This window comes from Cucurbitaria berberidis (assembly GCF_010015615.1).
Source record: "Cucurbitaria berberidis CBS 394.84 unplaced genomic scaffold K460scaffold_3, whole genome shotgun sequence".
NCBI lineage: Eukaryota > Fungi > Ascomycota > Dothideomycetes > Pleosporales > Cucurbitariaceae > Cucurbitaria > Cucurbitaria berberidis.
Window position 1 is genome coordinate 2,547,670 of NW_024468937.1, and position 27,231 is coordinate 2,574,900.

At 51.8% G+C, this 27,231-nt stretch overlaps 10 protein-coding genes and 1 non-coding gene across 11 annotated transcripts; 4 read left to right on the forward strand and 7 right to left on the reverse strand.

Moving 5' to 3' along the window:
* Positions 1-728: 728 nt before the first annotated feature.
* On the reverse strand, positions 729-3,208 carry K460DRAFT_337558 (glycoside hydrolase family 76 protein). Its single transcript, XM_040931015.1, has 2 exons — positions 2,620-3,208; positions 729-2,566 (listed from the first exon to the last, which is right to left on the reverse strand). Exons 1-2 carry the CDS (start codon positions 2,968-2,970, stop codon positions 971-973), a joined length of 1,947 nt encoding a protein of 648 aa, XP_040787964.1. The 5' UTR covers positions 2,971-3,208; the 3' UTR covers positions 729-970.
* A 241-nt stretch (positions 3,209-3,449) lies between these two features.
* On the reverse strand, positions 3,450-4,603 carry K460DRAFT_337561 (DUF1014-domain-containing protein). Its single transcript, XM_040931016.1, has 2 exons — positions 4,353-4,603; positions 3,450-4,294 (listed from the first exon to the last, which is right to left on the reverse strand). Exons 1-2 carry the CDS (start codon positions 4,514-4,516, stop codon positions 3,793-3,795), a joined length of 666 nt encoding a protein of 221 aa, XP_040787965.1. The 5' UTR covers positions 4,517-4,603; the 3' UTR covers positions 3,450-3,792.
* Positions 4,604-5,217: 614 nt separating this feature from the next.
* On the reverse strand, positions 5,218-6,545 carry K460DRAFT_282593 (aquaporin; the record flags this gene model as incomplete). The annotated part of the gene is made up of 4 exons (XM_040928581.1): positions 5,218-5,400; positions 5,455-5,628; positions 5,677-6,058; positions 6,109-6,545. The coding sequence occupies 4 exons, from the start codon at positions 6,543-6,545 to the stop codon at positions 5,218-5,220; spliced, it is 1,176 nt and encodes a 391-aa protein (XP_040787966.1).
* A 2,441-nt stretch (positions 6,546-8,986) lies between these two features.
* On the reverse strand, positions 8,987-10,467 carry K460DRAFT_311765 (uncharacterized protein). The gene is made up of 2 exons (XM_040930197.1): positions 9,831-10,467; positions 8,987-9,755 (listed from the first exon to the last, which is right to left on the reverse strand). The coding sequence occupies exons 1-2, from the start codon at positions 10,346-10,348 to the stop codon at positions 9,113-9,115; spliced, it is 1,161 nt and encodes a 386-aa protein (XP_040787967.1). The 5' UTR covers positions 10,349-10,467; the 3' UTR covers positions 8,987-9,112.
* A 233-nt stretch (positions 10,468-10,700) lies between these two features.
* Positions 10,701-12,993, forward strand: K460DRAFT_355229 (OPT superfamily oligopeptide transporter; the record flags this gene model as incomplete). The annotated part of the gene is made up of 2 exons (XM_040931861.1): positions 10,701-12,738; positions 12,806-12,993. The coding sequence occupies 2 exons, from the start codon at positions 10,701-10,703 to the stop codon at positions 12,991-12,993; spliced, it is 2,226 nt and encodes a 741-aa protein (XP_040787968.1).
* A 365-nt stretch (positions 12,994-13,358) lies between these two features.
* On the reverse strand, positions 13,359-17,198 carry K460DRAFT_405668 (uncharacterized protein; the record flags this gene model as incomplete). The annotated part of the gene is made up of 3 exons (XM_040936873.1): positions 13,359-14,267; positions 14,315-16,932; positions 17,042-17,198. 3 exons carry the CDS (start codon positions 17,196-17,198, stop codon positions 13,359-13,361), a joined length of 3,684 nt encoding a protein of 1,227 aa, XP_040787969.1.
* Positions 17,199-18,049: 851 nt separating this feature from the next.
* On the forward strand, positions 18,050-19,111 carry K460DRAFT_355231 (uncharacterized protein; the record flags this gene model as incomplete). Its single annotated transcript, XM_040931862.1, has 1 exon — positions 18,050-19,111. One exon carries the CDS (start codon positions 18,050-18,052, stop codon positions 19,109-19,111), a length of 1,062 nt encoding a protein of 353 aa, XP_040787970.1.
* An 835-nt stretch (positions 19,112-19,946) lies between these two features.
* Positions 19,947-21,443, reverse strand: K460DRAFT_283467 (inhibitor of apoptosis repeat-containing protein; the record flags this gene model as incomplete). Its single annotated transcript, XM_040928658.1, has 2 exons — positions 19,947-20,491; positions 20,591-21,443. The coding sequence occupies 2 exons, from the start codon at positions 21,441-21,443 to the stop codon at positions 19,947-19,949; spliced, it is 1,398 nt and encodes a 465-aa protein (XP_040787971.1).
* A 224-nt stretch (positions 21,444-21,667) lies between these two features.
* Positions 21,668-23,350, forward strand: K460DRAFT_366295 (mitochondrial import protein-like protein mmp37). The gene has a single exon (XM_040933338.1). The coding sequence runs from the start codon at positions 21,717-21,719 to the stop codon at positions 23,073-23,075; it is 1,359 nt and encodes a 452-aa protein (XP_040787972.1). The 5' UTR covers positions 21,668-21,716; the 3' UTR covers positions 23,076-23,350.
* Positions 23,351-23,617: 267 nt separating this feature from the next.
* On the forward strand, positions 23,618-23,703 carry K460DRAFT_t37. Its single transcript has one exon. It is a non-coding gene; the product is annotated as a tRNA-Pro (tRNA).
* Positions 23,704-23,788: 85 nt separating this feature from the next.
* Positions 23,789-27,116, reverse strand: K460DRAFT_108754 (uncharacterized protein). The gene is made up of 3 exons (XM_040926538.1): positions 27,026-27,116; positions 25,349-26,900; positions 23,789-25,303 (listed from the first exon to the last, which is right to left on the reverse strand). Exons 2-3 carry the CDS (start codon positions 26,868-26,870, stop codon positions 23,946-23,948), a joined length of 2,880 nt encoding a protein of 959 aa, XP_040787973.1. The 5' UTR covers positions 26,871-26,900; positions 27,026-27,116; the 3' UTR covers positions 23,789-23,945.
* Between the last annotated feature and the right edge of the window lie 115 nt (positions 27,117-27,231).

The following is a 27,231-nucleotide window of genomic DNA, read 5'->3' on the forward strand; positions in this document are numbered from 1 at the left end:
ATTGATGTAGCCTCCTATGGCTGCTAGTCGCTCGTGATGCGGTGTGTATACTTGGGGGTAAAGGTATGTAGGTAGCGATGGAGGGGTGACGTGAGGCGTTTACGATATGCGCTCGAGATGGAAAAAGCGGAGCTGTTGACAGTGGGGACACGCTGGAAGCTGCAGCCTGCGCATCGAGTTAGCCATCGTGCCGCATTCTTCCCACAAGAGTCACGCACCTTCACTATTCTACAGTCTCCGAGTCCTGTGTATCGCTGTCCAATGTCGCGTGTGGGTGTGAGGCGGCAGAACCGCATCAAAACATGATAGTATGGCGTGAAGAGGGTTCCTTCACCCTGGCAGCCGATATGTAGATAGCAAATCGTGTTGACCAAGCGGCTACCTGCGCGTATACGAGGCGCTATTTCTGTTGTTGAGCTCGGAGTTGTGGAGGTAGCATAGGGGCCCGGGGTAGCGCGAACTTCGATGTCATCGCACGTTAATTATTGGCAAGACATGTGGCGTTTCTTGGTGGGGTAGCAACGGGCGGGTCGCATCAAGCATCCCGTGCGGTTTGAAGAACTTCACAGCCCTAGCTAGGTCCTACCTCTTACACAGACTTGCTTTTCAATCATTTGGTTTTTCAGACTTCGTGACGCCATCTATTCGAGGTTTCCTTGTTCAATTCTATCCAGAATCAGTACAAGGCTTATGCAAACAAAAGCATACTGATCACGCAAGATGGACTCCCATGGTGGGTGTAAACTCAAATATTATTGGGTAATCAGCTCTCAAAAGTGTCGAGAACTCAATTATAATCTCATCTATGTATGAACCATCGTAGACTGGTTCTCGCCGTCCTGACATGGAAAGTCTATGCCGGTCGGTGATGGGATATAAAACAAGTGGAGAAGGTATATCTACAGCATCAATGAATGTCCCCTAGGGACCAAGAAAGAAGAGAGGCACTAGGCAAAGAGAATTCGGCGCTCTATAGCAGCCCAGCAACAAATGCCACAAACAACGCGCCCAACAACGAGCAGCCCGTCACTTTGACGTTGACAGCCGCACCCAAGAACTCTTCTGGCTGATTCGGGTTGGGGAAGCTGCTGTTAGCAGGTGGCGCAACCGGGATCAACTTCGACGAGGTGGGCGGCACAACAGCCACCGTAGTCTGGGACGCTGCGGGAACATAGACAGTGATCGTCGTGCTTGGAGTGCAGGTGCACACGCCTCCAGACTTGGCGCATGCACTTGAAGTCGGCTTGCCCTCTTGGAATTCGCCGCCAGGCTGGCTTGTTGCCGCAAGCGTTGAGGATGGACTCGGGGTTACGATAGCTGAAGGCCGGATGGAGCTGGAGCTGGATGAACCGATTATACTTGGTTTTGGCACAGCCTCAGCGATTTTCGAAGAGGGGCTTGGTGCAGGGACAACTTCGGGGGCCTTCGAAGAGGGACTTGGTGCAGCCACAACGTCGGGGGTCTTCGAAGATGGAGTCGGTTGAGGTACAGCTTCGGGGATCTTCGACGAGGTATGCACAACTTCGGGGATCTTTGAAGTGGGATACACTACTTCGACCGCAGAGGAAGTTGATACTGAGGCTTTGCCGGACGAAAGGGCTTTGCTGGGAAGAGCCGGGGTAGGCGTGGCAAGTGGCGTTGAGCTAGGGCTCGGGAGAATAGTCGCGGATGGCTTTGGCTGGGCCTCACTTTTCTTCACTGGAAGAGTGCCTTTCTTGATCATCAAAAGTGCCTGGGTGACCTCCAACGCCGAGAGCTGCTGACCGACGCCAGATGTCCCGTCCCAGCTACCAGTGTACCACTTGCTACCACATGTTGCCCCATCAGCTCCGCCTGAGCAAGACTTTGCAGCGCCAATAGCGGACGCCTTCAGGTACTTGGTAATCGTATCCTTGGTGAAAGGAGCCATAACGGCCGTCTTCGCCAAGAAACGGGAGAGGTAGGCTTTGAACGACTGTTGATCCAGGTTGCAGTGTCTTCCTGATTCGCCAGTTTCACAGGCCCACTCATACATGATGTCGGTTGCGTTCTCGAAAGGGCGGAAGAAGAGCAGCTCGGCGTGCTTCAAGAAGCCGGTCGTACGTTCCTGCCAGACACTGTCGCCCTTGGTCTGATCAAACATGAAGGCTGAACCGTGTAAGAACATGGCATTGTTGTAGGTCCACTGGGTTTTGTCGGCAACCGCTGCGCAATTCTTCTTGTCATCGGTGCCGTCGAAGACCTCGTATTTGTCGGAGATGAGTCCAACCTTCTTGGTCCAATCGTAGATCTTGACAGCCCAGTCCGCATATTTCTGCTCGCCGGTGTATCGAGCAAGACGTGCACCCAACGCGAAGGCACATCCGTTGCTGATGGAGTTCTTATAATTGTATCCGTAGGCATTCTCGGGATAGATCTGCCATTTCAAGCCTCCGCCACATGTGGTCTCGTCCCATCGTCCGACGATGTTGTTGAAGGCGTTGGTAACGACTTCGAGGTAAGCTGCAGGGGCCTGGTCGGGATCGGGAAACTGGTATTCGAGCGCACTCATGGCGGCGAGGGCCCAGAAAGCCTGGTCATCGTTGCCCTAGTCTACTGCTTAGCATGCAAGTTTAGTACAGCAAAGTCAAGAGAACGCACTGTTTGACCCTTTCGATATGACAGGATGAAGTCGTTGTTCGGGCCGTAGTTGGCCGTCAAGGCTTGCTGAAGTGCCTTCACATGCGAGTTGTCGCCTGTAAACTGGGTGTACTCGATGACACCTCCCCAGGCTGCACCGGCCTGCCACCAGTAGTGCGGCTTCGGCAGAATCCCGACGTCTTCTGCTGGGGTGTTTGTAGCATTGTTTTGGTAGAGCGACATTAAGCCGTAAGCATATTGCCTGGTGACGCTGCGAATAGAAGCCTCATCTTCCGGGTTGAACTGGATGCCGCCAGCGGTTGCCGCAATGAAAGGAAGGAGCACAGCTCCAACAGTTGAGAAAAACTTCATGATGTGACTAAGAAAGGAAGCGAGTGAGAAGAGAAGAGAAGGTCGAAAAGTCAAAGAAGGGAAAGTAAAGACTGGATGAGCTTCGATGAAGCAAACGATTGAACGTGAAGGAAGAAGCCACCCATGGTGAAGGCGGCGTCAGACATAATCAATAGGCTGACTCGTAACTGACCGCCCCGGCTGCCTGCCAGCACGAGCAGGAACAAGTGAAAGATCGATCCATGATTCTGGACTGCCGTGGAAGGAGCGCGCGGTTCAGGGACCCCTTCCCGAATAGGCAACAAGGTGTTTCAACATGCAGGAACAAGAAACGCGCGCAGCCAATCGGTGACTAGCTCGCGCGTTTCAGACATTGGGGTGCTTTGTTTTAGTTGGGCGGTGCAGTCCTTCATCCTTTGGCGCTCCGCAGCCGCCTCTCCTGTTTATATCTGGGCAGCCTTGTCCCTTGTTGTGGTTGGCATGCCGTGGCTCTTGGATCTGCGGCTGAATATTGGCCAGCTCCATGACGCATGTCCATGTCCATGTCCATGCCCAAGACAAGAGTCTATTTGCACTAGGTCACTCTAAAAATCAAACATGCGAATGATGCCAAAGCAAGATGAAGCTGATCAAGCTCTTTGATACCACAGTGCTGTAGCCATTGCTACTATGCGGTTGTACCGCACTCACACCCTACGTGGGACTAACCAGACCTCTCATATGCACCATTGTGTGCATTCAGGGTCCATCCTCCATCGAAGCGTCCCGTCGCACGTCTATCCATAACGCCAACCGCTGGCCAACGACAAATGCGAAAGAACGAAATGATCCAAGGGCAACAGCTTAGTTGAGGCCGCCCGCGAGCCTCTTCTCCTTCTTCTCCTTCTCCGAGTCCTTGAGCGCCGCAATCTCTTCCTTTGACATGTTGTACGTCGCGGACACCTGGTTGAACGGGTTCTCGGGATGTTTCTCGAATTCTTTGCGGATCTGGTCAATCTTCTGTCCCCGCCTCAGACCCTTCTCGTCCTTCATCTCCTCGAGTCTCCGCTCCTCGAACGCAGCATACGCAGCCTTGAATCTCCTCTCGGGATGTCGGTCGAGCTTGTCCTGGCTACCGTGTGTTATATCTAAAGCGTCGAGCGCGTTGTCGATACCGGTGGCGTTGATGGCGCTGGGCTTGGTATCGAACGATCCGAGGGCAGAGTCAATACCGCGGGTTTTCTTTTCGGCCTTTGGTGCCTTGCCCTTGGGCTTCGATGGCAGAGAGGCTTCTTCTTCGCGGAGCAGAGCTTCCTTCTCGGCTTTCTTGCGGGCTGCCTCGGCGGCCTTCTCAGCTGCCGCTTCACTATGCCTTGGTTAGTTGGAGGTTCGTGAGAAAGTGGCATGGCGTGTGAACAACATACGCCTTTGCATTTGATTTAGAGCCTTTGTTCCATTCCTCTGCTTCTGCCTTTTCAGCTTGTTGGCTCTTTGCCGCCTGCTTCGAGGCAGCCGCGTCTGCCTTGCGGGCCTGTCCTTGCGCCTTCTTTGAGTTCTCTCCAGCAGCACCACCTTTTTTGCCCGCCATGTCTGCTGTGCTATTTCTGGAAACTGGACTCGCGTTGGGATCGGTAGCGGAAGAAAGAGGCGTGGGAGTTGTGGTGTGTTGACACTTGGTGAGTCAAAATTTGGTAGACTGCGGCGGGACAGCGGAGGTGCCTGCGGGAAGGGCAGCGACAGCGGGGCACTGGCGTCATACTTGAATGACTAAGCTTCAGGCCTCGAGCGATGCATCTCTGTGGAAATGGGCCTTTCCAACTTCTAATTACTGGCTACCATGTCTTCTACATAAGATCACATTACTATCCAGTTCCGACTTGCAGTATACACCTTTCAAGTTCAACCGTAGCGAACCACGCTTCTCGCCCACCATCCAGAACAGTACAAACAGAGCGATAACTTCTCTACTTCACAGCTGATCGGGACTGCAATGAGTTGACCTGGCAATAAAAATTCATAAGCGCCCTGAGTTGTGTAAGAAAAAACATGCGTAAAATCTAATGTAAGCGAGCTCAAAGTGGGGCTCTTGCGAAAAGATGCGAAGACTTTGGCAGAACAGGAGCATTGCACTATGAGATGGTATACCTACATGAGAATTTCATTCTCCTCATAGACTCCATTCTCCTTGCGCCACAACCCCATTTATACATGGGGCTCTCATTCACATGCAACCAAGACAAGAAATGGAAATTTATGCGCTTATCACGCTCAGACAAAAGACTTGGACACTCATACAATGCCATCTTCCTTCTCTCTCTCAAGACGCTCCCGCCTCGCTCTCCTCGCGTAGCTAGGGTTGAAATGCTTCAGGCCTAGCCACGGGGTGTTAATCGGGCTGGGGCCCGTGTAGATGAAAACATCATACAGGAAGCCGCCAAAAGCACAGCCTAAGAATGGAGCAACCATTGGTATCTAGTCGTTGTGTTAGCAGTGGCCCCTCCCAGTATCATATAATGTAAAACTCACCCAAAAATAGTAACCACCGGCAGACCAAACCTCACTGCCATACCCGACAGCGTACGACATCAGCCGTGGGGAAAAATCACGCGCAATGTTAATGGCGTAACCCGTCTGCCATCCGAAGCAAGATCCTAGACCGAAGATCAAGAAGAACAGACAGAGTGGGAACCATTTGTCGCTCTACATGCTTGTTAGCTTCACCCATATCGCTCAACACTGGGCACGTACTTTTGGAACACCGTTGTTGCTCGGATCCTTCAACGCAAAGATGACGAACATGAGCAATGCACTTGCGATAAACTCGGAGAAGAACTGGCTCCCCTTGGTAACGAAAGGCTGTGGGTATGTGCAAAATATCCCAGCAGTGGCTTTCGTTGCAGGCGGTACTGTTCTCATCTTCCCGCCCTCGAACCAATCGATAGCACTGATGTAATTGGCGTACACGATGCCGGATCCAACGAACCCTCCAAGCATTTGCGCAACAAAGTACACGGGAAATCTCCGCCATGGTAATTGGCGGTAGAGGCAGTTGCAGAATGTGACAGCCGGGTTGAGATAGGCCCCTGAGTCGCCCGCGACGTAGAGACCAAGCATGACGCCTAAGCCCCAGCTGTCCGATATGAGCACAGGTCTCGTTACGCAAACATGGGAAGGACTCACCCCCAGTTGATGGACTGGTAAGATCCAAAGCCGTTCGCCCCGGGAGCAGCCGTCTGGCCTGTCGAAAGCAATACCTGGGCGACCGATCCATCGCCAAACATGACCATGATGGCCACTCCCCAAAACTCAGCGAACGGTTCGCGCAATACAGTTCGTATCTTAGACCACCTGAGATGTGATCTTGGACCTTGATCATGCTCTTCATCAATGGGTGCCTGGGGGTGCAGACCCAATGCCGAACGCGTCCTTTGCGCGCTGGTTGATGTTCGGGTCGGCGAGAGCTCAGTCGAATGTACAGAATGCTCTGTTGGTATCTGTGTTAGAGGCGTAGCACTTGTGTTGGAAGTTACTCCATTGAGGCGGTTATCTGATTGGTCGTCGGCCCAGTCGCGGGAGCGTGATGGGCCTGGGGCCATGGGTCCATTGGTGGTGGCCATGGTAGGTGATGATTCAAGATGGGATTCAAACTATCTCAGCAAACATAGGCTAACAGACGAGTAGCTCCAGTCTAAATAGCACGTACTTTCGCAAAAGGCCAGCAGTTGCACAAAGTATAGCGGAGTATTTCTACTAAATCAACCCCATCTTCTCACCCTCGGCTTGTCAGCCAAACGACGTCACACAATCATCCTCTAGAGAGCTCCGCGATGCGATTGGAGGCTACCACAAAGTTTCCCCTCATCAACTAGTCGGAGATGCCGTCTGCGGTAAACTGCCGCGCCGTCAGCAGCCTGGGCGTGACTGTTGTGCGCCGGCAATGACGTCTGGTACGTCCTGCATGAGCGGAAGTGGCACCATTCCCGCTTGCCGAGCACTGTATTGATTGCTCTCGTGCGGTTGCTTCATGGGAACAGAAACACATGAAGCATGCGAATGTTGGAATAGTGTATATGCAACACTGAATGCAATCCCGGTATTCCCATGTTGAAGAAGTGGAGCGTGTTATGTGGGTTTTTCTGTGGGGTGCATCGGGCGGCCCACAAGTTCCCAGCCGGGCGTGATGCCCGATGTGGTATCGCTTGATGTCTAAGTCGTGCTTTCCAGATTTGCGAACTTTGATCCGACAACATCCCTCTTTCCGTCATCTTTCTCTCCACTTTCTCTCTACATGCCCCGGCCTTCACCTATTCGTCTACCACTCGCATCTGCCGCGATATAGAAGAATATGAACGAGTGTTTCCGCATTGCTACGATAAAATTACAATCGCAATATTCTTTCCTACATGTTTCTGCTGCCTTTATCGTCCGTGGATTACTCTACAATTGTCAACCCCTCGCCATTTTCAACTATCCTATTTCTACCTTCTACCTATCCTGCCCAGAATTTACTCTCTCATATTCATGTTCACTGTGGAGTGGTTGGTGAAGCACCCCTTTCACGATGAGTCTACGTTGCTCAAGGCTCTATTCATTCAATGATTGCTATTGTCAGCGTCAAGAGCCCACAGACAAGCATCGCTTCCACTTAGTCAATAACTGAATCTCTTCTTCATGTGCTCTCTTTATCCATTCACTTCATTTTCTCCTCTCGTACTACTGTTCCTACACCAAAGTATGCATGGCTTTGCGGAATTTGGTCACAATAAATCTCACTTTCGCTTCTGCCACATAGACTTGGAAAGTTGACACTCAAAGTACTGCTCAGGAATCCCGAGCGAACCCATCAGTGACTATCCTGAGGCCACTCGACTACGCAGGTTCAATAGACCTGCCTTATTGATGAGCTTAGCATAGGGCCGCACGTAGGTTAGGCATGCGACAGCTGAAGCGCGATCTCAAGGCATCCTCTTTTCAGAGTGACGGCATGGACCCTTTACTGTAAGCAGATTGCGAGTAGTAACAACTAGGTTTTCCCCGCAGCGTCCTGTTGTGTACGCGCTTTCGCCGTGTACGCATTGTCGCTTTCACCTGGATCCCGACAGCGGCGGCGCACACGCTGCGCTTCACCTCGATCCCGCTGGCGAGGACACCCCCGCACTCTTTATGCACATATAAACATATTAATTCCCCAGAGTCTCTAAGCAAGTTATGGAAAGACGTGATAGTAGAGGTGGTTGCTTTACACGACTTACGCACTAACCCTCGGGTTCTCCACCTCTCTCATGTCCGGTACATGCTAGCCCGAGATTGACCAGCGGCTTTCAATGGATCGTACGACTGTTGACGCCTGCATATGGGTAACTCAAAGCTAGCCATACGGTGGGCCTAGCTTTAAAAGTACTTTTTTTGCGCAGGTTCGAGTCCGGCTTGCGGCATGTTGCTCTTATTTGTCTTTCGTTTCCCACAGCAGTCAGTCGCTTTCACCTATGACCTCATTTCCCTTTTAGATCAAGACGCCGATGCTTCAAGCACACTCTTCCGGCGCTAGTCTGATAAAGGTGGCTAATAACTGGTATTGATGAGATGTGCATGCATGTGGAGTACAACTACATCTTAGCTACTGAGGAATATCAAGTGTCTCAACCCTTTATATGTGCTTTATCTCCTCGTCGTAGAATGGTCGAATGGGCCTTGTGGATATGACTCTCGCCACCCATCCACACGAATACATCGAGAATAAAGCAAAGCAGGTGGTCCCAATAACAGACTTCCATATCATCAACTTCTGCAAGATATTCAGAGCTTGACACTCCTGCACGAAGAGAGCGCATACATGGTGCACTACCACGCCACAAACGGCCTGTCGCAAAACATGCGCAACGACCTCTTCCTTGGGAACTGGACCTTCATCTTGCAAACTACAATCAGGGTAAGCACAGTATCGACAACCCCTTCATCCTCGACGTTGAAAGGAGTGGAAATAGAGGGTTATAATGTATGTGTAGATAGGTGAGAATGGGTGGGAGGGCGGTAGCAGAGGTGGATTTTGGACTATGGTAGCAAATATACGATTGTGCATAGTGTGCCATCAGATCTGTGATCGGGATGAATATGAATATCGTGTATGTCTTGGGTATCTTGCTGCTACTATAAATATCATGGCTCTGAGGCAGACTATGGTACTTCACAAAGATTCAAACAAACTGCCAGCAAGCCATATCCCCGCACAGCCAACCAACGCCAGAGCACCGAACGTTTGCTTGGTCCACCCCTGCTCTCCATCAACCCTTACAGCGGCCTCTCTCCTCAGACTCTGGACAGGCTTCACCTCCTCAACAATATGCTGTGCCTGCGGTGTCACGGGCAGACTCTCATTATGCCTCCTCTTCGCCTCAAGAATCATTCTTTCAATCGCCTTTAGGTCCTCTTTCCACATCGTTTCATTCTTAGTCCCACCCTCAACCTCTACGTTCTGCACATTGCCAAAGAAATCCATAACCTTTCTGTCCCGCGCGGCTTCCTCGCCTCCCTCAAACAGATCATACCGTATCCCTGGATGCGAGTGGATCTTCTCCTCGTCGTAGCTGTCGAACAGGTCGCCCATTGTCAACTTGGAGGTCGGGTCGCGAACCTGGGTTTCGAGGAACTCGAGGTTGTAGTACGTGTAGCGGTCTATGACGGCGACGCCAACATCGTTGTCTGCGTGGTGGGAATAGGAGCTTTGGTCGATCTCCGAGGAGCCGGTTGCGAGGATGTTGGGCGAGTAGAACTTGGAGTACATTGTGTTTGCTTGGCATGTGTCTATCATGAAGAGTAGCTCGTGATATCTGTAAGTTCTTGTCAGCCTGGCATTCTCCGATTGTGCGATAGGGTAGACAGTTCAAAGAAGTCTGCTCACGTACCGTTTCTTCTCCCACATCTGACCAAACGCGTCTGCAAGATCAAATGCACTGATTTCCTCCGCATCCTGGAATTTCAAAAACTCATTTCCTCCATGGCCCGTCATGTACACCAAGATGTTACTCCGCTCGTCCGTCATCAACCTTTTGCTCCGCGGCATATCCTCCCCAACCCGATCTGTCATCAATCTTATAAAGTTCTCCACTGTGACTTCATAGCCTCGGTAGTCGACTTCTATGTTGTCGCCGTACAGGTCCAAGGCGCGATCTGCATTATTGTACACGGTGCCAGGAAAGGCGTTGCGCGGGTTGCAGGCCATGTCGTCGGGGAGCATGAGGATGATTTGCGAGTCGGGGATACCGAGGCGCTTTACGGTGCGGTAGAGACTGAGGACATTGGCAAGGTGGCGGTAGTTGAACCAGAAGCGCGAGGTGGACACGAGGACAGCCCAGTTGGAAGTGTGTTCGCTCGCAGCGAAGGGGGCGGCGAGCAGCGGTAGGAGGACGCTGGAGAACTTCATCTTGCTGTGGAAGCTCGGGCGCGATGTTGGAAGTGAGGGAAAGGTAGACCGTACCCTGTAAATAAGAGACAGCAAGGAGCCAAGAGCGCTGGGGTAGAAGAATCGCGAACTGCAGTTCACGATGGACGTTTGATGTTGGTCATAATGACAAATCGGAGATAAGCCGCACATAAGAACACATCACGTGCAAATTAGATTTACCCACAAGTTTAGTAATTGCATCACTGGCAACATGCACCCGATAACGCAATTACCCAAGTCGAGACGTATGGTGTAGCTTTTTTGAACGTCCATCGCATGCTGCCCCTCACACACGCTGTCTGAATCCATCCCCCTACAGAACTTCTCCAATATGGCGCCAGATCGGGGATTACCACAACCAGGAAATGAAAGAGTTGGACATGACGAAGAAACAGAGGATGATGCGCTCAGCCGAAGAGGACCTGGAGCCCGAAATTACCTAGCCGAACAAGCGTCACAGCCACAAAACTTCACACTCCGGGGCGTTCTTGCCGGTCTAGCAATTGGCGTTTTGATATGTTTCTCCAACATGTACTTCGGCCTGCAGACTGGCTGGGTGAGCAGTATGGCTATGCCCTCGGCGCTGATTGGTTTCGCGTACTTCAAAGTGGTTGCCCGGACGCTCAAGATTCCCTTCACGCCTGTAGAGAACGTTTTAGTGCAATCGGTTGCTGGCTCGGTGGGCACGATGCCCTTGGGATGTGGATTCGTCGGCGTCATTCCGGCACTGAATTACCTGTTGAAGCCCGAAGAAAACGGGCCGCTGGATATCAGTCTTTGGAAGTTGATAGTGTGGTCTGTGGGGATCTGCTTCTTCGGCGTGGTATTTGCGGTGCCGCTAAGGAGAGAGATGATTATTCGAGAGAAACTGAAGTTTCCCAGTGGGACGGCTACGGCGCTTTTGATCAAGGTTCTGCATGGAGATGAAAAGTCAAAGACGGTGGCTACACGGGGGAGAAGGAGAGATGGAGATGAGGTTGACGAGAGTGAAGAGGAAGCGCAAGGCCTGTTGCAAGGTTCGAGCACGCAGCGTGAGGAGCATGACTTGAGGCCATCAGTCGATGATGATGTCCGGGATCATGATAGCGAACAAGAGCTAGGAGACGACGGAGACTGGAAATCCAAAATCCGGTTGCTACTCATATCCTTCGCTGGATCTGCACTTTATACCGTTGTGTCATACTTCCTCCCGCAACTCCACGATATTCCCGTCTTCGGCCTTCCACTAGCAAATACTTGGCTCTGGACATTGAACCCTTCTCCAGCATATGTAGGCCAGGGCATCATCATGGGCCCTGCAACCACGCTGCACATGCTCCTCGGTGCTGTCATAGGCTGGGGTATCCTTTCTCCGCTCGCAAAGCACAAAGGCTGGGCTCCAGGCCCAGTTTCTGACTGGACCAACGGCTCCAAAGGCTGGATTGTTTGGATCTCCCTCGCCATTATGCTGGTAGACTCACTCGTCAGCCTGGGTTGGCTCATCCTCCGCCCCTTGATCTCGATAGGGAAAGCATACTATCCGACCGCGAAACAGACGTTCCAGACGCACTCGTGGAAAGAGCTATTCACGCTGAACATCACGTCCAAACAGCGCTACACGCCACTCCACGACGACACTTCAGCGAACCCAATATCAGCTATCAAACACCACCTCGCCGAAGGCGCCGAACCCGACGCTCCACCCGAACATCTCGTATCGAGTCGCACCACCATCATCGGCATGATTGCTTCCCTAGTCCTCTGCATCATCGCCGTGCACGTCTCCTTCCCCAACCTCATTCCCCTCCGCCTGACCATCCTAGCCCTCTTCCTCTCGCTCTTCCTATCAGTCATGGGCGTCCGCGCCCTCGGCGAAACCGACCTCAACCCCGTATCCGGAATTTCCAAGCTCACACAGCTTGTCTTCGCCCTCGTAACGCCCACCACGGGCCCGGGCGCTAAAAACGCTGTCATTATCAACTTGGTTGCGGGCGCTATCTCAGAGTCGGCTGCTCTCCAGGCGGGCGATCTCCTTCAGGATCTCAAGTGTGGACACCTCCTTGGCGCAGCACCGAATGCGCAGTTTTGGGGCCAGATGATCGGTTCGGCTGTTGGCGCAGTCTTGAGTGCCGTCGTGTATAAGTTGTACACGAACGTGTATACTATCCCAGGCGGGCTTTTCGAAGTCCCCACAGGCTATGTATGGGTTTTCACCGCGCGGTTAGTCACAGGTAAAGGCCTTCCGCCCATGGTCAAAGAATGGGCTAGTGGCGCGGCGGTGATCTTCGCGGTTGGCACGATGGTGAGGGTTTGGGGCAATAATAGAAAGCAGAGGGGCTTGAGTGGGTGGTGGATTGATTTTGTGCCGGGAGGCATTGCTGTCGCTGTTGGTACGTATTGTCCTTCTCTATTACTCTCTACTGCGTGTGAATGAAATTTACTGACTTTTGTGTCTAGGTATGTACAACACGCCCTCGTTCACGTTGGCGCGCACAATCGGGGGTTTGATCAGTCTGTGGTGGAGGCGCTGGAAGGGCCGCAGTGAGACACCCATCATCGTCCTAGCGAGTGGGCTGATCCTAGGCGAAGGATTGTTTAGTATTGTAAACCTTTTATTAGCAAGTTTGAAGGTTCCGCATCTGTAGATGAGGACGTATGCTAAGTTTTGAGCCGTGCCAATGGATCTTGGGTATTTGACACACATTCATGTCAAGACGATTCTAAAGTATTGCCATAATGGGCAGTTTTTCATGTTGCCTATTCACTATACATGCCAGTGTCCTTGTATGCGCGCCTCTCCCTTCATGTAATGGTCACTCGGTATTATCTTCCACAGCCCAATGCACCATCAAGCGCGGTTGGCAGACGGGACCACAATAAAATCAACGCCATATGATGCCAGACCCAAAAACGCCAGCCATCGTGGATGCTAATATTCCCCAAGTTTTCGTTTCAGGTGTGTCAGAGGATTCGCCCATTACAGAGAGCTACCCGTCGCCTAGATTGGATTCTACGTGCTGCTCGCGTTTCCCGACCCACCATATACCATCTCCTTGAATCCTGCCGGGACTGTCCAGTTGTGCATGTTGCAGGCACGGATATACGCTTCGACCGCCTCACCAACGCCATAATCCATGGGACCGCCCGACTGTAGGCGTGCCGCCTTGGGATCAAGGGACGACATGGCCATCCGAACCTGAAGTAGAACAGATTCAATGGAGGACACCGCGCTCCAGCCGTCATTTGTAAGCAGCTGCATGCACATAGCGCCTCCAGCAGTGACGTGACCACCGCCACCTTGAAGGAAGGTCAAGAAGCGTGGGCGAATAACGCGAACGAAAGGCGGGCTCATGGGGTAGTCTTTGCCGAAGCGAAGTTCAAGAATGATGCTTTTGATGTTCTTCTTCTTCATATCCTGCGCCAAAGGTAGGGTGGGGTCAAAAGAATGCAGCTCTACAATCCACTGGTAGATGTTCTCGATCTTTTCCTCGTCGATGTGCCAACCAAGTTCATGTGGAGGTTCCTTCTTCTGAATCTGGATGACCTCCTTGAAGTCTTTCATCAAGCGCCTAGTAGCAGATGTAGTAGCCCAAGCAGGCATCTGCAGCATAGGCAGCGTGTCGTAATCAAGAGTCCCCGGAACATAGTCGGTGAGAGGCTTAGATGCTGATGGCAGTTTCGAACTAAAGATTGAGCCAAATGAAGAAGCGAGACTTCCCAGCTTGGATTTGCCTTTATCGTCCCTGATCGAGTTTGGCGTGGGGAGTGACTCGACAGCCTGCTCTGGTTTATAATCTTCATCCGTCTCGAAAATGGCTCGATCCTCGTCGAGGGTGGCAATGCTTGCTGCTTCGTCATCGTCGTCGACTTCGATGGGATCGTATTGGGTCATCCCTGACGCTTTCTGGCGTTTATACTTCTGTACAATTATCAGCGAACATCCAGGGGCTCGAAGAGTGGACATACCGTCGTCATTTTTGGCTTTGGTCGGCGGGAGGCCGCAATGGCATGAATGGGAATCACGAGCGCGCCATTGACGCCGTTAGGAGTCCTGGAGGGGTCCTGTTCAACGCACTCGAGTGGTTTGGTGCCCGCGTCTAGATTCGTAGTAGCCGTGGTAGCCGTAGTTGAGCTATCAGTCTTAGTCTTTACAAAGAGATAGCGAGTCTGAATCCAGTCGAGTTGAGCAACCACAAGATGCGGCGCCTGGCTCACGAACTCTTTGGGTGCATTGACGATTTCGTTGAGAGCCAAGGCTTGCTGCACTTGGAGCTCGCTCTTTGGCCAGGAAAAGGTGCTAAAGTTATAATTCGAATAGCCCAAGCTAGTACTGACGTCAGGGGCATGATAGACGCCATTACCATATGCACGGCCGTGGAGGGTATCGTTGAAGTGTAGGCCCTCACGAATGATACTATGCCAGTTCTGGATAGGGCTGCCATGCCACGCGAACAAGGTCGGATACTTGAGACGGAGCCTATTGGTTGTTTCTCGTACAGCCTGTATGAACCGACGCTCCTTATCAGGGGCACCCATCGCGAACCTAAACTGAGCCCATCCTGCCATGCCATATAGACGCTCTTCGACCTTACGACCGTTTGCAATATCCTCATCGTTATCAACCTGTAGGATGCACGCTCGGTTTGAAGCAATAATCCAGCGCAATATCCCAAGAGTGGCAGGAGAAAGCCGGTCGACCCATGCGCTTAGCGGAGACAGTGTTTTGCGAAGAAGGTACTTCTTCATCTCTTGAACGGAAGGAAGTAGATTCATGAGTACGACGAGGGCTTGTCTCTTCTCCGGGTCCGACAAGGCATCGAAGTTCTGGTTGTAGATGTAGAAACTGGCTGAGCGGAATTCGCTTGTACGCGGCTTGCCCTTTTGGATGTTTTGGGTGTCCAGAGCTTGCTGCAGTTGGGTTGCACGCGAGGTCGAATAAGGATTGACTTGGTCTTGTACAGTCTCCGGAATTATGGGATCTGACACTCTCACCGACGGATAGAGCGATGCATCTACTACACGGCAGTGCAAAGCTTTGCTTGGGTCGTCATCTGTTCGGATGACAACCCAGTTCCCGGTCATGACGGGGCAAGCTTTCAGTCTGTCGTCGAATAGCATTTCTCTGGTGTCCATGTTGTACCTCATGCTTAGCGCGATTTGATTTGGTTCACTAGTGGGAGGTGCCACAGGCTGTTGTACAGGCTGACGAGAGTGGATGTAATCGATAATTTGTGGGAGTCGTAAGAAGTCCTTCTCATTCGATGTGGCAGGCGGAACCGCCAGGCTGAGACCAGTGGGGAAGTCCTTCAACCTCCCCAAATGGGCGCTGCTATGGCAGAAGCTGACGAGAAGATCGACAACCTTAGGCTGAGAAAGGATCTCGTGCTCGATACTAGGGCCGAATCCAAGGGACATGTACTGGTACAGGCACAGCGGATTATCGCAGACGTACGGTTTGATCGCTTGAAGATCGTCTGGCATCTTGCTGAAGCAAATGAGACAGAATTCAGTGCATCGAACAAAGTGTCGCAGAACGAATTGCATCCCCACCAGTGGAAGAGAGTGCTCCTCGCTAATAGAGGATTGGATATGATCGCCTGTAACCATTTTGGGCCATGCAGTGCTGACCTGCTCGTCCTTGTAGTACTGGTCGTTCGAGGCATCTGCATTTGTGTGTGATGTATGGAGGACTCGATCATTGTAGAAGGATTCGGCACCCCACCATGGCATTCCGCCATAGCGGTATTTGAGTAGCATGTGAAAGCGCTGCTCCAATAAATCGTTCAAAGGCCGTGAGATGAACGAGTTCCGAAAGCCTTTGGGCAGTGCAGAAACATCCTGCGAATCGGTTTGCTGTGAATCTTCCCGGCGCTTCTCTTCTTCCCTGCTGAGTACGGTGAAGGCCTGTATCGCCTCCTGTATGGTGGGTTTGTAATTGGTAGATATACCAACGCGAACAGCGAAATTGCGTCGAGCCGAAACTGTATCATACGACTTGAGGTTGTCCATGCTCTTGTAACCGCTCGGATAGTGGAAGATGGTGACCAGATACTCTGTTGGCTCGAGTTGCCAGGCTTGCATAGCTTCTTCTGAAATGCCCAGTTTGGAGATGCGGACTGCGAGGCTGACATAGCATCCTAGGCCGTCCATGAGACCTCCTTGGTGGCCGACTTTGAAACCCTCATTCTTCGCCATCAAAAGATCACTGCGAATGCGCTGCCGAAAGGCTGACGTAGCCTCTGTGTAGCCCCCGCCTTGTGCTAAAGAAGGGTTGTCCGCAATTCTATGCCCCGTGTGCAAGTCGTCATCGCCTGGGAAGTACTCGTCCTCGTCCTCAGTCTCGTCGTCGTCTACCTCGTTGTCCTCTTCATTGTCCTCGTCGTCAAACTCCTGTGAATCTAGCATTTGCTGGTCGCCATCACGGTCGGTAGACTTCAGCCTGCTGGACACGAGTTCTAGAATCTGTGCAATCGTCTTGCCGGTGACTGTGTCAGTAATGTCGTTGAGAGCAGCAGCTACACTAGCAGAGGCATTGTCGGCGCCGTAAATCATGCACGTGTGGCGTGAAGGATAGTCAGAGAGCTCTATAAATAAGGTTAGCAGGTACCATAATCTTGAGACTAGACAAGTCAGGCGAGGGTGGTGGCGCTCTACACTTGACGGGTAGTTAGATGGATAGGGAATCAAACGTACCTGGGACAAGGACCGAAATCTTCAGCTGCTGCCCGTCTGCAATGCAAATGAAGGTGAATTCGCCGTCATCGCCTCCCGTCTGCACGTCCGAGATGCCCGCAATCGCGACGCCCTCTGCAGCGTTGGCGAGGTCGGCCTGGAACTCCCGCCGCGGCATGTTTTGACGAATGTGATATCCAGAGAATGTATCTAGTGGTGTTTACAAATAAAGCTGAAATCTGGTGTTTTTTCCGGTTTGGGGCTTGTAATTGCGTGTAGTAGACGCCGGTGGTTGAGCAAACTCGCCGTGGGGGGTGGGGGCAGGCGCGACGTGTGCAGCTCGGTGAGAGATTAAATGAATCCCAGGTCACAGACAGCGAGTGAAAGAGAGAGTGACGAGGGTCAGGAAATACTCGTAGGTGACGTCAAACCTGGTTTATACGAGGGGGAAAACGACGGGGAGGCTCGACGGGTTAGGGGGTCCCAAGGTTGGATCGAGCACAGCCCGTGGTGGAAGCGAGTGAAGCAAAGTAGAGGTGAAGAAGACAGCAAGTAGCTCGACCTACTTATTTTTTTACAGACAGAGGCGCTTGGCACCACAATTCTTCTCGTGCAACGCTGCCTGGCCTGAGTGCAAATAAAGACGACGTGCATTACAATAGCTCTCTGCTGCCTAGAGAGGAGGAGCTTAAGCATGAGCATGGGCCCACACCTCAGCCACCCCGCAGTCCGCCAGTCCACCACCAGGACGCCCTGCTATTGAGCAATTGAAGACATGGTGTTGCGTCTTCTCGCAAGCTTGGGGGAGATCAATAACTAAAGAAAGAAACATGTCTGACCGAGACGACGAAGAGAAAGAGTTCCCCATTGCTACGACGCCCCTCCCCCACTACTACTACTACTAATACTAGGACGCGGGAGCGAAACTCGTCTAGCTACGCTTCCGAGCGTCTAGGCACTATTTCCAGCCCCGATCCAGGAACACTACAGGAACACTATTCACTCTTCTTGTATCCCCGCACACGCAACATGGCAGCATCCGAAGAGAAGACGGAGCCGAAATCTATACACGTTTCCGACCCAGCACTCGCACCCTTCCTCCACACGCACTTCGATCCCGCCGAGTACCTCAACACTACGCTTCCTTCGCTGGCGCTCTCGTCCGTCTCCTCCAGACCGCTCAAGTCGGGCAATGCCGTCTCGTTAGCAGACCTCTCGTCCCAGACACAAGACCTCCTCTCACAGCTCAATGCGCACACAACCCGTCTCTCCGCAATCTTGACGCAGTTAACCGATGACATACTGCGCAGCGGAGGACGTTTGGCCTACGAGGTCGAGGTGCTAAGGGGAGAGACGATAGGCTTCGCCGAAACCCTGACAGACGGGCTGAAGAGCGATATCGACAAGTTCCTGCCCGGCGGCATCTCGTTGCCACTCGAGCACACAGACGAAGAGGCCAAGAGCCCCATTGCAGCAACACACGCTGTACAAGATGGAGAATCACAACCAGCAACCACCTCGCAAGAGGTACAAGAAGATCCCACCCCAGAGTACATCTCTGACCTCCGCACCCTCACCACCGTCCGCTCGCGCCTCGAAACCGTAATCAAAGTCTTCGGCGAAGCCATGCACTGGACCATACCCCCTTCCGACGTCTCGCTTGGAGCCTCACTGATCAGCGTATCCGCCCCAGAGCCAGGCACCGACCACGCATCTCGCGAACAAAAAGGCAAAGAATTCGCCGCATCGCTGCGTTCCGAAATCGCCGACCTGATCACGGGCGACCCAGAAAACGGCATCGAAAAGGCCGAGATCAGAATACTAGCGCTGCGAGATCTAGCGCAGGTCTGGAAGGGCACTGCAGAAGAGAAGGCTCGGACGAAATTTGTCGACGGGCTGATCAAGCTGGCCGAGGACAAGCAACGGGAGATTGAGAAGGAAAAGGAGAGGAGTAAAGAGCGAGGACAGCAGAGACCGGGCAGGACTGGCAGTGTGCCCAAGCCGCAGCAACAGCCTCAACCGCAAAGAAGTGGTGGCTTCCTGGAGAATCTGCAGAGGATACGCGGGTTTGTGGAACAGGAAATGCAGTGATCAGTGAAAACGCCTCGTCACGTGACCACGCGTCAAACCGCGTTAATCAGCAAAATAGCTTCATGGGTCGCAGTTCTCTGAGATGGCCCACTCCTGCGGCTTTGAAATACCTAAGCAAGAGCTGAGAAGCGGAGCAATTGCCGACACATCGCCGCTAGGGGAGAAATGCTTGGCACGATCTCAGCAAGCAAGCGTAGGCGTCTAGCCACCGCTCGCTCACAGTAACAGCTTGACTAAACAGTCCAAGAAAATCTGGTGTGTTGGGATATCACGGCGTGCGTTCAAAGCGCCAAAGCCAACCAAGTACGTTCTGATAATATCGACAGCGTAAAGGGCTTCAGCTACGCAAGCAGAGTTTGATAAAATATCGCATGGCAGACAGCCTAGATAGCTTCACAAAACAATGTAGAAGCAAAGTCATGCAATTCAATCATCGTCATTCATCGTAATCTCGTACTCAAAAGAAACAAAAAGTAATCATCGTGCCCATCCAACCGCAAACCGCAAAACACAACGCAGAATTAACCAAGCCAAAACGCAGAACAGATGAAGGCCTCGCCTATCCCAACCCTCACCTGGCTATTTTGAAGCCCCCTAGGGAGCCAGCCCTCGCAGGCGGCTGCAACCTTAGGGTTCATCTCAAGCCTCGATGAGGGCAAGGGGCGTATACGGCTACTCAAAACACTCCCAGAAACCAACAAAAACAAAACTCCCATCAACACCTATCAACACCAACGCGTTCAAAATGCCCATTTCGGGCCGGGGTATCAAAAAGAAAGACCGAGCTCAATGCTCCAAAAAAAAAACTCCTGCCCAGATGATGCAAGTTTCGTGATTATAAGGTAGGGATGCTCTCAAGCATCGCCATCGCACGCCTGCCCTCTGCCTCAAAGGCGAGGATTTGTTGCTCGCATGCTACGCGAAGCTTTTCCTCCCCCCGCTTGGCATTGTAGAGCACCCATTGCTCAACTGTCATATCCCTCTCCTGGTCTGTGAGACCCGCCAAAACAGCAGCGTAGAGGTCTTCGGGATTGGCACCCGCGGAAGCAATATCATCCAAGCCGGCGTCGATGAGAATGTCATTCATGAAACCTCCTTCATTCGACTGATCGGCGAAGAAGAGCTCCATGTCGGTCGGTTGCCAGGAATGAGTGTCGTAACTGCCTTCCGCATCCCTCAACATCGTGGGAGTCTTCTTAGGGGTTCCCACGAGCAGAGAAGCCGGCAGACTGGACATCTCAAAGGTTGTGACACCAGTATCTCTGACTTCCATCGGCGTCTTCTTAGGAGTACCGACGGGAAGGTCATCTGGGAGGCTGGAGAAGCTAGACGATCTGAACCTTTTTGTTGGGGGCTGGTGCACGTCGGAATACTCCGGCTCTTCGATGGCATCACTGGTACGTTTCTTACCACGTGTAGGCGGGAGTATCATGGAGAACGTTGATTCTTGGGTTGTAGCACTCGCACGTTTCTTGCCACGCGTAGGCTGGAGTACTTCTGAATCATCTGTTGCATTGCTGGCGCGTTTTTTGCCACGTGTAGGCGGGGGGAGTATCATGGAGAACGTTGATTCTTGGGTTGTATCACTGGCGCGTTTCCTGCCACGTGTAGGCTTCTTGCTAGCAGTGGATGACGTGGAGGAGCGAGTAGAGGCGCGCTTGGCTTTAGTAGAGGCGCGCTTGCTCTCCTTGGGTGGCTCAGGCTTGGGTGGTGGATTGTAGAGTTGTGAGAGGGTGAAGAACAGACAGTCTGGTGAGCGACGACGGTGTTCCTCCATGGGATTGTCACCCGCGTCCCAGGCATCGAGTGATAGAGAGCAGTAGGCACACGTCACCCCATCAGCCGTGCCATCTGCGGGGTCATAATACCATCCGGCATTGACCATCTGGTCTACCGCTGGGTAGCCTTCATTGCTGTCAAGAGGCCACAAGTCGCCAAATGTATCGCGACGCGCTGCCACCATGGCCTCACTAGTAGGATCCTCCTCTGTTCTGCCTGGATCTCCATTGCGAAGTCGTATGCAGGCGACGACAGCATAGCCGCAACTCGGTGAATGTGTGAGGTGCTCAAAGGCGGGTACATCTGACTCCTCCCAGCCATCTAGCTGGCAGTTGCAGAAGTAGCACTGGACATTGTCTGGGCTGGCAGTCGTGGGCCTCCAGACGAAACCAGCATATGCTAGGTCCTGAGCGCTGGGTGATGACAGTGGCCAGGCGGGTTTTGCTTTTGTTCCTGCCTTCTTGGAGCGGGCTGAAGGGCGTCGTGATTTGGCTGACGTGGCACTTTCGAAGGTCGCAAGTCGCGCTTGCAGAGAGGCCAGAGACGCGTCCATGGCGTGGGGCTGCTGATGAGGCCGCCTGAGTGTTGTGGGATGTCGCTGCCAGCTGTGTAGTTGCAGATATTGAAGAGTTTCGCAATATTGAGAGTTGCGGGCGTTGCTGGCTGCGGGTGGGTGTGGTGGAGTGGTGTGGAGAGGGTGTCGCGACTGTTGGCGAGGAAGGCGCGATATAAACATCTGGCCCGCCAAGGCTTATTACGAAAGCAATGCGCTTACGTCACCTGCTGGCTCACTTTGCGCAACCCCAGGCATCGAGATCTGCACAAGATGCATCGAATTGGCCCATTATATCGGATAGCGTGGTGCAGGAGGCCGTTGCTGCAAGTCAATCGCCGCTTCATATCATCGCAGAAAACCCAGCCCGCCAATGCGCCGCATGAATACCAGTCGCTGCCGCCAGAGTGGGAAGATGAAGCACCTGCACTGTCGGACTTTACGCAGCTGCCGCATAAGGACTTTGGGAAGAATCAGTTGATGGAAACGAATGAGGAGTTCAAGAGGTCGTTAAGAGGAATACTCAAGCAGTTCCCTCCCATCACCTACGCCTTTGCCTATGGCTCCGGCGTCTTCCCTCAATCTGCTGCGACCGCTTCGCGCACGACTCACTCCCCTCACCCGAACCCTCCCGAGGCGATACTGAAGTGGCAGAAAGGCGGCGGAAAGATGATTGACTTCATCTTGACCCCGAGGTTCTCCCAGCACTTTCACTCCCTCAATTTGCGCGAGCACCGGGACCACTACTCGTTCCTTGGGTCGCTGGGCTCGGGGGTTGTCAGCCATGTGCAGGACAAGTATGGCGCTGGCGCTTACTTCAATCCGTACATCACTGTCAATGGAACGTTGATCAAATACGGAGTCGTCAATTTCGAGACGCTGTTGCGCGATCTCACCGATTGGGACTCGCTGTACTTCGCCGGGCGTCTACAGAAGCCTGTCAAGATCCTCTTCGAAGAGCCAAACATCCGAGTTGCAAACCAGCGCAATCTTCTCTCTGCCGTTCGATGCGCGCTCCTCCTCCTACCGCCAACCTTCACCGAGAAGGAGTTGTACTCGACGATAACAGGCTTGAGCTACCAGGGCGACCCGCGCATGCAGTATGGAAGCGAGAACCCCAAGAAGATCGACAACATTGTCACACATCAAATTCGGAACTTCCGTCTTCTCTACCACGACCTCATAATGTCCCTCCCGAACATTCGATACGCCGATGATTCAGCCATTGCCAAGTCAGACTGGATAGACAACCTCGATCTGGATTTGAAGCTTTCACAGGACATGGATCCCGAGCGACGAGCCAACATGGTCAGGCGGCTACCCAAAAAGTTTCGAGAGAAGGTATACTTCCAGTACCGGGGCAAGTTTGGTATCTCAGGTCGCGAGTACCAGGAGATGCTGGATTTGAGCAAGGACGACGACGCGAAGGGTATTTTGAAGAAGCAGGTCGCCGGTGCGTTCGACAAGCGGATAGCAGGGGAGAAGGATTTGCCGCAGATGGTTACAAAGGCCATTAACCAGACTGTGAAGTGGCCGTCTACAGTCCAGAGTCTGAAGGGCCCCCTCACTGCAGGGCCACAGAGGTCATGGAGGTACCTGCAGGAAAAGAGGGAGAAGGCCCGAATGAAGTAAGCCTCGGAAATAGGGGACTATCAGGATAGATGATGTCGCACGCATGCCCGCAACTGTTGTTTTCTTTTGTATTACTACCAAAAAGCGCAAGCGAGCGAGCTCCCCCCAAGACAGGACTTGGATTAGGGTCGCCCATAGCCGCCGTTGCAGAGCGTACGGGTCAGGCTTGCATGAGCAGACAAGCGCAATTATAGATATCAAAATAATCAATGTATAACATAAAAACATTTCATTATACAGATTCCTGCAAAGAAATACACCTTTCGGTCTCTACTAGCCCCCACTCTGCTCTCCTGAAATAGCGACGTTTTATCGAGCGCTCATGTCCAAGCGTGTACTGACCGCCCAATGCACTATCTCCACAATTACGTGCATTTGTAACGTCAACACCCCACACTTGAATTCCGCAAGATTGACTACGCCAAATCATACCCAAGGCCCACTCGTCAAGCCCTCTTCCCATCAGTAGCCATAATATTACCATAATACTATATAAATTCTTCAACCAGCTGATTAGTCATCCAAAAACAAAACACCAACACGGCTCAATGGTCTAGTCGAATGATTCCTGCTTTGGGCTCTATATCTCATATGCAGGAGGTCCCGGGTTCAACTCCCGGTTGAGCCCTTTAAGTTATCTTTTGCTACGATGCATTTTTTTTTTGGAAAATTCGGTGTGCGGAGGAGCGAGAGGAATATAACTTTGTCTGGGGGAGAACGTAATAGAATTGGATGGGTGAGTAGGCGGTACGGGCATCGAGGTGAGAGAGATAGAATAGGGGGAAAAATTGTAGCATTGAGGTATGATTTATTCAATCCAACATCCACAATAATAAAGCGAAGAAGCATCATCACGTCAATCTCTCCCCACTAAATCAAATTGTACCGTCCTCCAGGGTACATTAGGGAACACCACATACCTTTAACCATGTACCTCGTGCGAAAAGTTTCGTATCCATCATCCACTGTTCCCACTGGGACCTTGTCGACCACCCTCGAGATGCTCATACGTCTTAGATCAGGCGCCACAATGCCTTCTAGAGCCAGCTGGAAGGGAGTCAAAACTAAACTCCCTTCTCCGTCGCTTCTGTCGACATCAAACACAGCACGCTGCTTAGAAAATCCGAATAGATCATGGAAACAGCGTACGTCCCCTAGAGGATACTTTCCGTTGCCGAACATATCCAGATTGCCGAGGAACGCTGCTTGAGAATAGTACGCTGGTGATCGAGAAAATCCAGGAGGTTTCTCAATCTGGGGATAGCAAACCCAGCGCGTGATAAAAATCTCCATCGTCTTCTGCAACATAAAGCCGACCATTGTCAAACCCAGGGATGTCTGTAGAAATGCCATATCGTGATTCCCGTCTTTGGTATTCCGTGTACGTATGTTCATTTCCTTTCCATTGATACATACGCGTGTGAACCCATCTCCATGTTCTTCCGCTATTTCGTCATTTTGAGATTCTGAACTTAGACTTGCAGTCGGCGGGAGTTCAAGATCATCATCCGCATAACTCTCGTCAAACAAGTCCTTGGTGTCTCTATTCTTCCCTTGTTTCTCGCTTTTTTTCGATTCCTCGGTGCAATGTAAGTAGACGTCGTCCTGGGTCGCTTTCACTAAGCTGTAGGACCAGAGCCCACCGTGCGAAATGATGCGATTGATAAGCCACTCTGGATGATAAGCCATATGTTCGGTGCGTTCCAATCGAAACATTTCACCTCGATTCTGTACCTGGAGGTTATCAGGAAACTGACTGACAGACTCGATGAGCTTTTTCACTGTCGTCCTTCCTTTTGGCCAACTCGGATCCCATACCGACTGCCAGATTGCATCTGCTGTAGCCACCTCTCCTGCCCCCCGCAGATCGACTAAAGTGTCGAACATTATCTGTGTAACAGCTAATTTGCGGCGGTCCATGTGCCTTGAAAGGGTAGAGTGGGATCTCTGCCACGGAGTATGCTCCCGAGGCGTCTTGTTATAGTTCAGAATCAGCTGGTACCGCTCCTCATTTAGTGATAGCCAGGACTGGTGATACTTTTTCTGGATGGAAGGAAGATGGATGAAAGTATGAGGTTTCCAAAGAAATCCTGCGAGACGTAGACCATTGCTTGATAAAAGGTAGGACTCTGGGGCCGAAGGTCCAAGGTTGATACCGAGCGGTGCCATCTTATTCGCAGAAATTGACGGTAGATACTGTAAGTAGAGGATTATAGACTCCATGAAAGCTGTTGATTGTCAGCATTGTCTTCATGAGGCTTTGAGTTTCTTACATTTATTTACCATCTGGTACAAATCTGGGTTTCGATACAACTCCGGCGTCATAAGTGAAAAGTCGCCGTTCATAATTGCCAAGACCATGATGCATAGAGCGAGACTGCGTTGAGACTTCTGCAGGGCAGTACCATCAAGTCGTAAATCATACCTACAGATATTCGCTATGATTGCAAGGCGATCAGAAACGACACTGTTCTCACGATCACGAAGATACGCGACCGCCATAGCGGCACTGCAGGTGTTTTGTGACCGACTCCCACCTAAAGACATACTGAAAAGCACCAAATCTCGGGCCCCAGGATGAAAGCATGCTAGCTTCTTCTGCATCTCTTCACGGGGAAAGCCTTGAGGAGGATCTGGAAGAAGTATTCCATGAGATATGTTGAGTGCTTTGTATAGTATTTCGAAGTCGACGCAGATTTCAGTGAAGGATTTCTCGTGGCATACAAGCTGTAGTCTGCTTCGTGATATTGGCTTGGCCAGAGGAAATAGGAGGACAATTTTGCCGGTAGAAGCGATAGCTTCTTGTAAAATCCAAGCTCGTGTATTCCAGATATCCGAGAGCACCTTCTTTAAAGCCGCTGATAAGTTTTCAGCGCGAATGACTAGCCGGCGTGGCGTTGGACCCGCGCGGCTGCAAATCTGGAAATGTTGGTTGATAGCTTCGCTCCAATACAACATCGCTTCCCATTCATTCTGGTCTAGAATCGCTGAGAAGAGTCCGATGGTTATATGGGCGTACAAATAAACGGCATCCATTGCCTGGACACCAATTGATTGTTCGAATTCGTCGTCTTGCTGGATGCACTCTTGGTCTATCCAGATCATTCGATAGCCATTCTGCGCCGCAAAATTTACTGCACGGTGTATTGTTTGCTTAGAAGCTCGAGCGTCTCTGACCGATCCATCTTCCTCCGTTATGCGATATGGCACTTCTGTCTTCGTATCCATACCTTTGCTAGGCGTCGATGGAGCCGCCCAGCAGTAAGATACTGCCACAAAATGGCCACATGGCCATTCATCATGATCTCCCGTACTTCTTCCATGGCCTGGTTCTTTTGGTATATAACCATCATCGAAGTCATGTCTATGACTTTGCTCTCGTGAAATGACTCGGCGAATTCTAAATCTCGTCGCTTTCTCTTGATTCGGAAACAGTGGTAGATCCTTGCAGTACGAGCATGTTACTTTGGCAATATGGTTACATGCTTGCAAATCGTTCGCGGCCTTCTCGACATTACTCCGGTTGACTCGACGGTGAGAATTGCAGAAATGACTATTACGCGGGATCTGCACGCCCAGCTCGCATCTTGCACATTGTGCTGGCCCATCTTGTGAACTAAAGCCAGGACCATCGAAGGTCAGGAAACGCAAGCGACGTGCCCATCCTCTTGTGTGGAGTTGCGTAATTCTGTGCTTCGCTATGTTATCGATCCAAGGCGAGATTTGAGCTACAGTGACAGTGCAAGGCTCTCCTCTCGTGTCGTCAATCATCTCATTCGAGGGTTTGGCCATCATCAACACCGATCAAACGGGACAGTTCTGTTCCTAAGAATCTAAGTGTAGCCGTGCTAAAGCGGGCGGGACAGTGCGGGGTTGCTCAACGAGACGCTGACCGATATTTGGAGGCGCTGCATCCGGCGAACTTTCCATCCAGTGGGAGGTAGACTTACAGATATACCTAGGCCGCTGTTCACCGGAAAATCCAAGCTTCACACGAAGGCGCGCGCTATTCAGTAAGCCAATAGAAGTGGCAGTGGAAAGCGACCCATGAGCCTTCCCCCACCAACTTCGGATTAGGCAACAACAGCATACATAGCTTCTTTCATTCATCTTTCCCAGACAATCGCTCCTCTTATTGATATCTGTGTCAACAAAA

Bases quoted from the DNA above. Each gene is read 5' to 3' on its own strand.
- K460DRAFT_337558 (XM_040931015.1), bottom strand. From the start codon at position 2,970: ATGAAGTTTTTCTCAACTGTTGGAGCTGTGCTCCTTCCTTTCATTGCG. The intron at 2,567-2,619 runs GTGCGTTCTCTT...GCAGTAGACTAG, and splicing joins CATATCGAAAGGGTCAAACA to GGCAACGATGACCAGGCTTT.
- K460DRAFT_337561 (XM_040931016.1), bottom strand. From the start codon at position 4,516: ATGGCGGGCAAAAAAGGTGGTGCTGCTGGAGAGAACTCAAAGAAGGCG. The intron at 4,295-4,352 runs GTATGTTGTTCA...ACCAAGGCATAG, and splicing joins TCTAAATCAAATGCAAAGGC to TGAAGCGGCAGCTGAGAAGG.
- K460DRAFT_311765 (XM_040930197.1), bottom strand. From the start codon at position 10,348: ATGAAGTTCTCCAGCGTCCTCCTACCGCTGCTCGCCGCCCCCTTCGCT. The intron at 9,756-9,830 runs GTACGTGAGCAG...AAGAACTTACAG, and splicing joins CAGATGTGGGAGAAGAAACG to ATATCACGAGCTACTCTTCA.
- K460DRAFT_366295 (XM_040933338.1), top strand. From the start codon at position 21,717: ATGCATCGAATTGGCCCATTATATCGGATAGCGTGGTGCAGGAGGCCG.
- K460DRAFT_108754 (XM_040926538.1), bottom strand. From the start codon at position 26,870: ATGATGGCCAAACCCTCGAATGAGATGATTGACGACACGAGAGGAGAG. The intron at 25,304-25,348 runs GTAAGAAACTCA...GACAATCAACAG, and splicing joins GTACCAGATGGTAAATAAAT to CTTTCATGGAGTCTATAATC.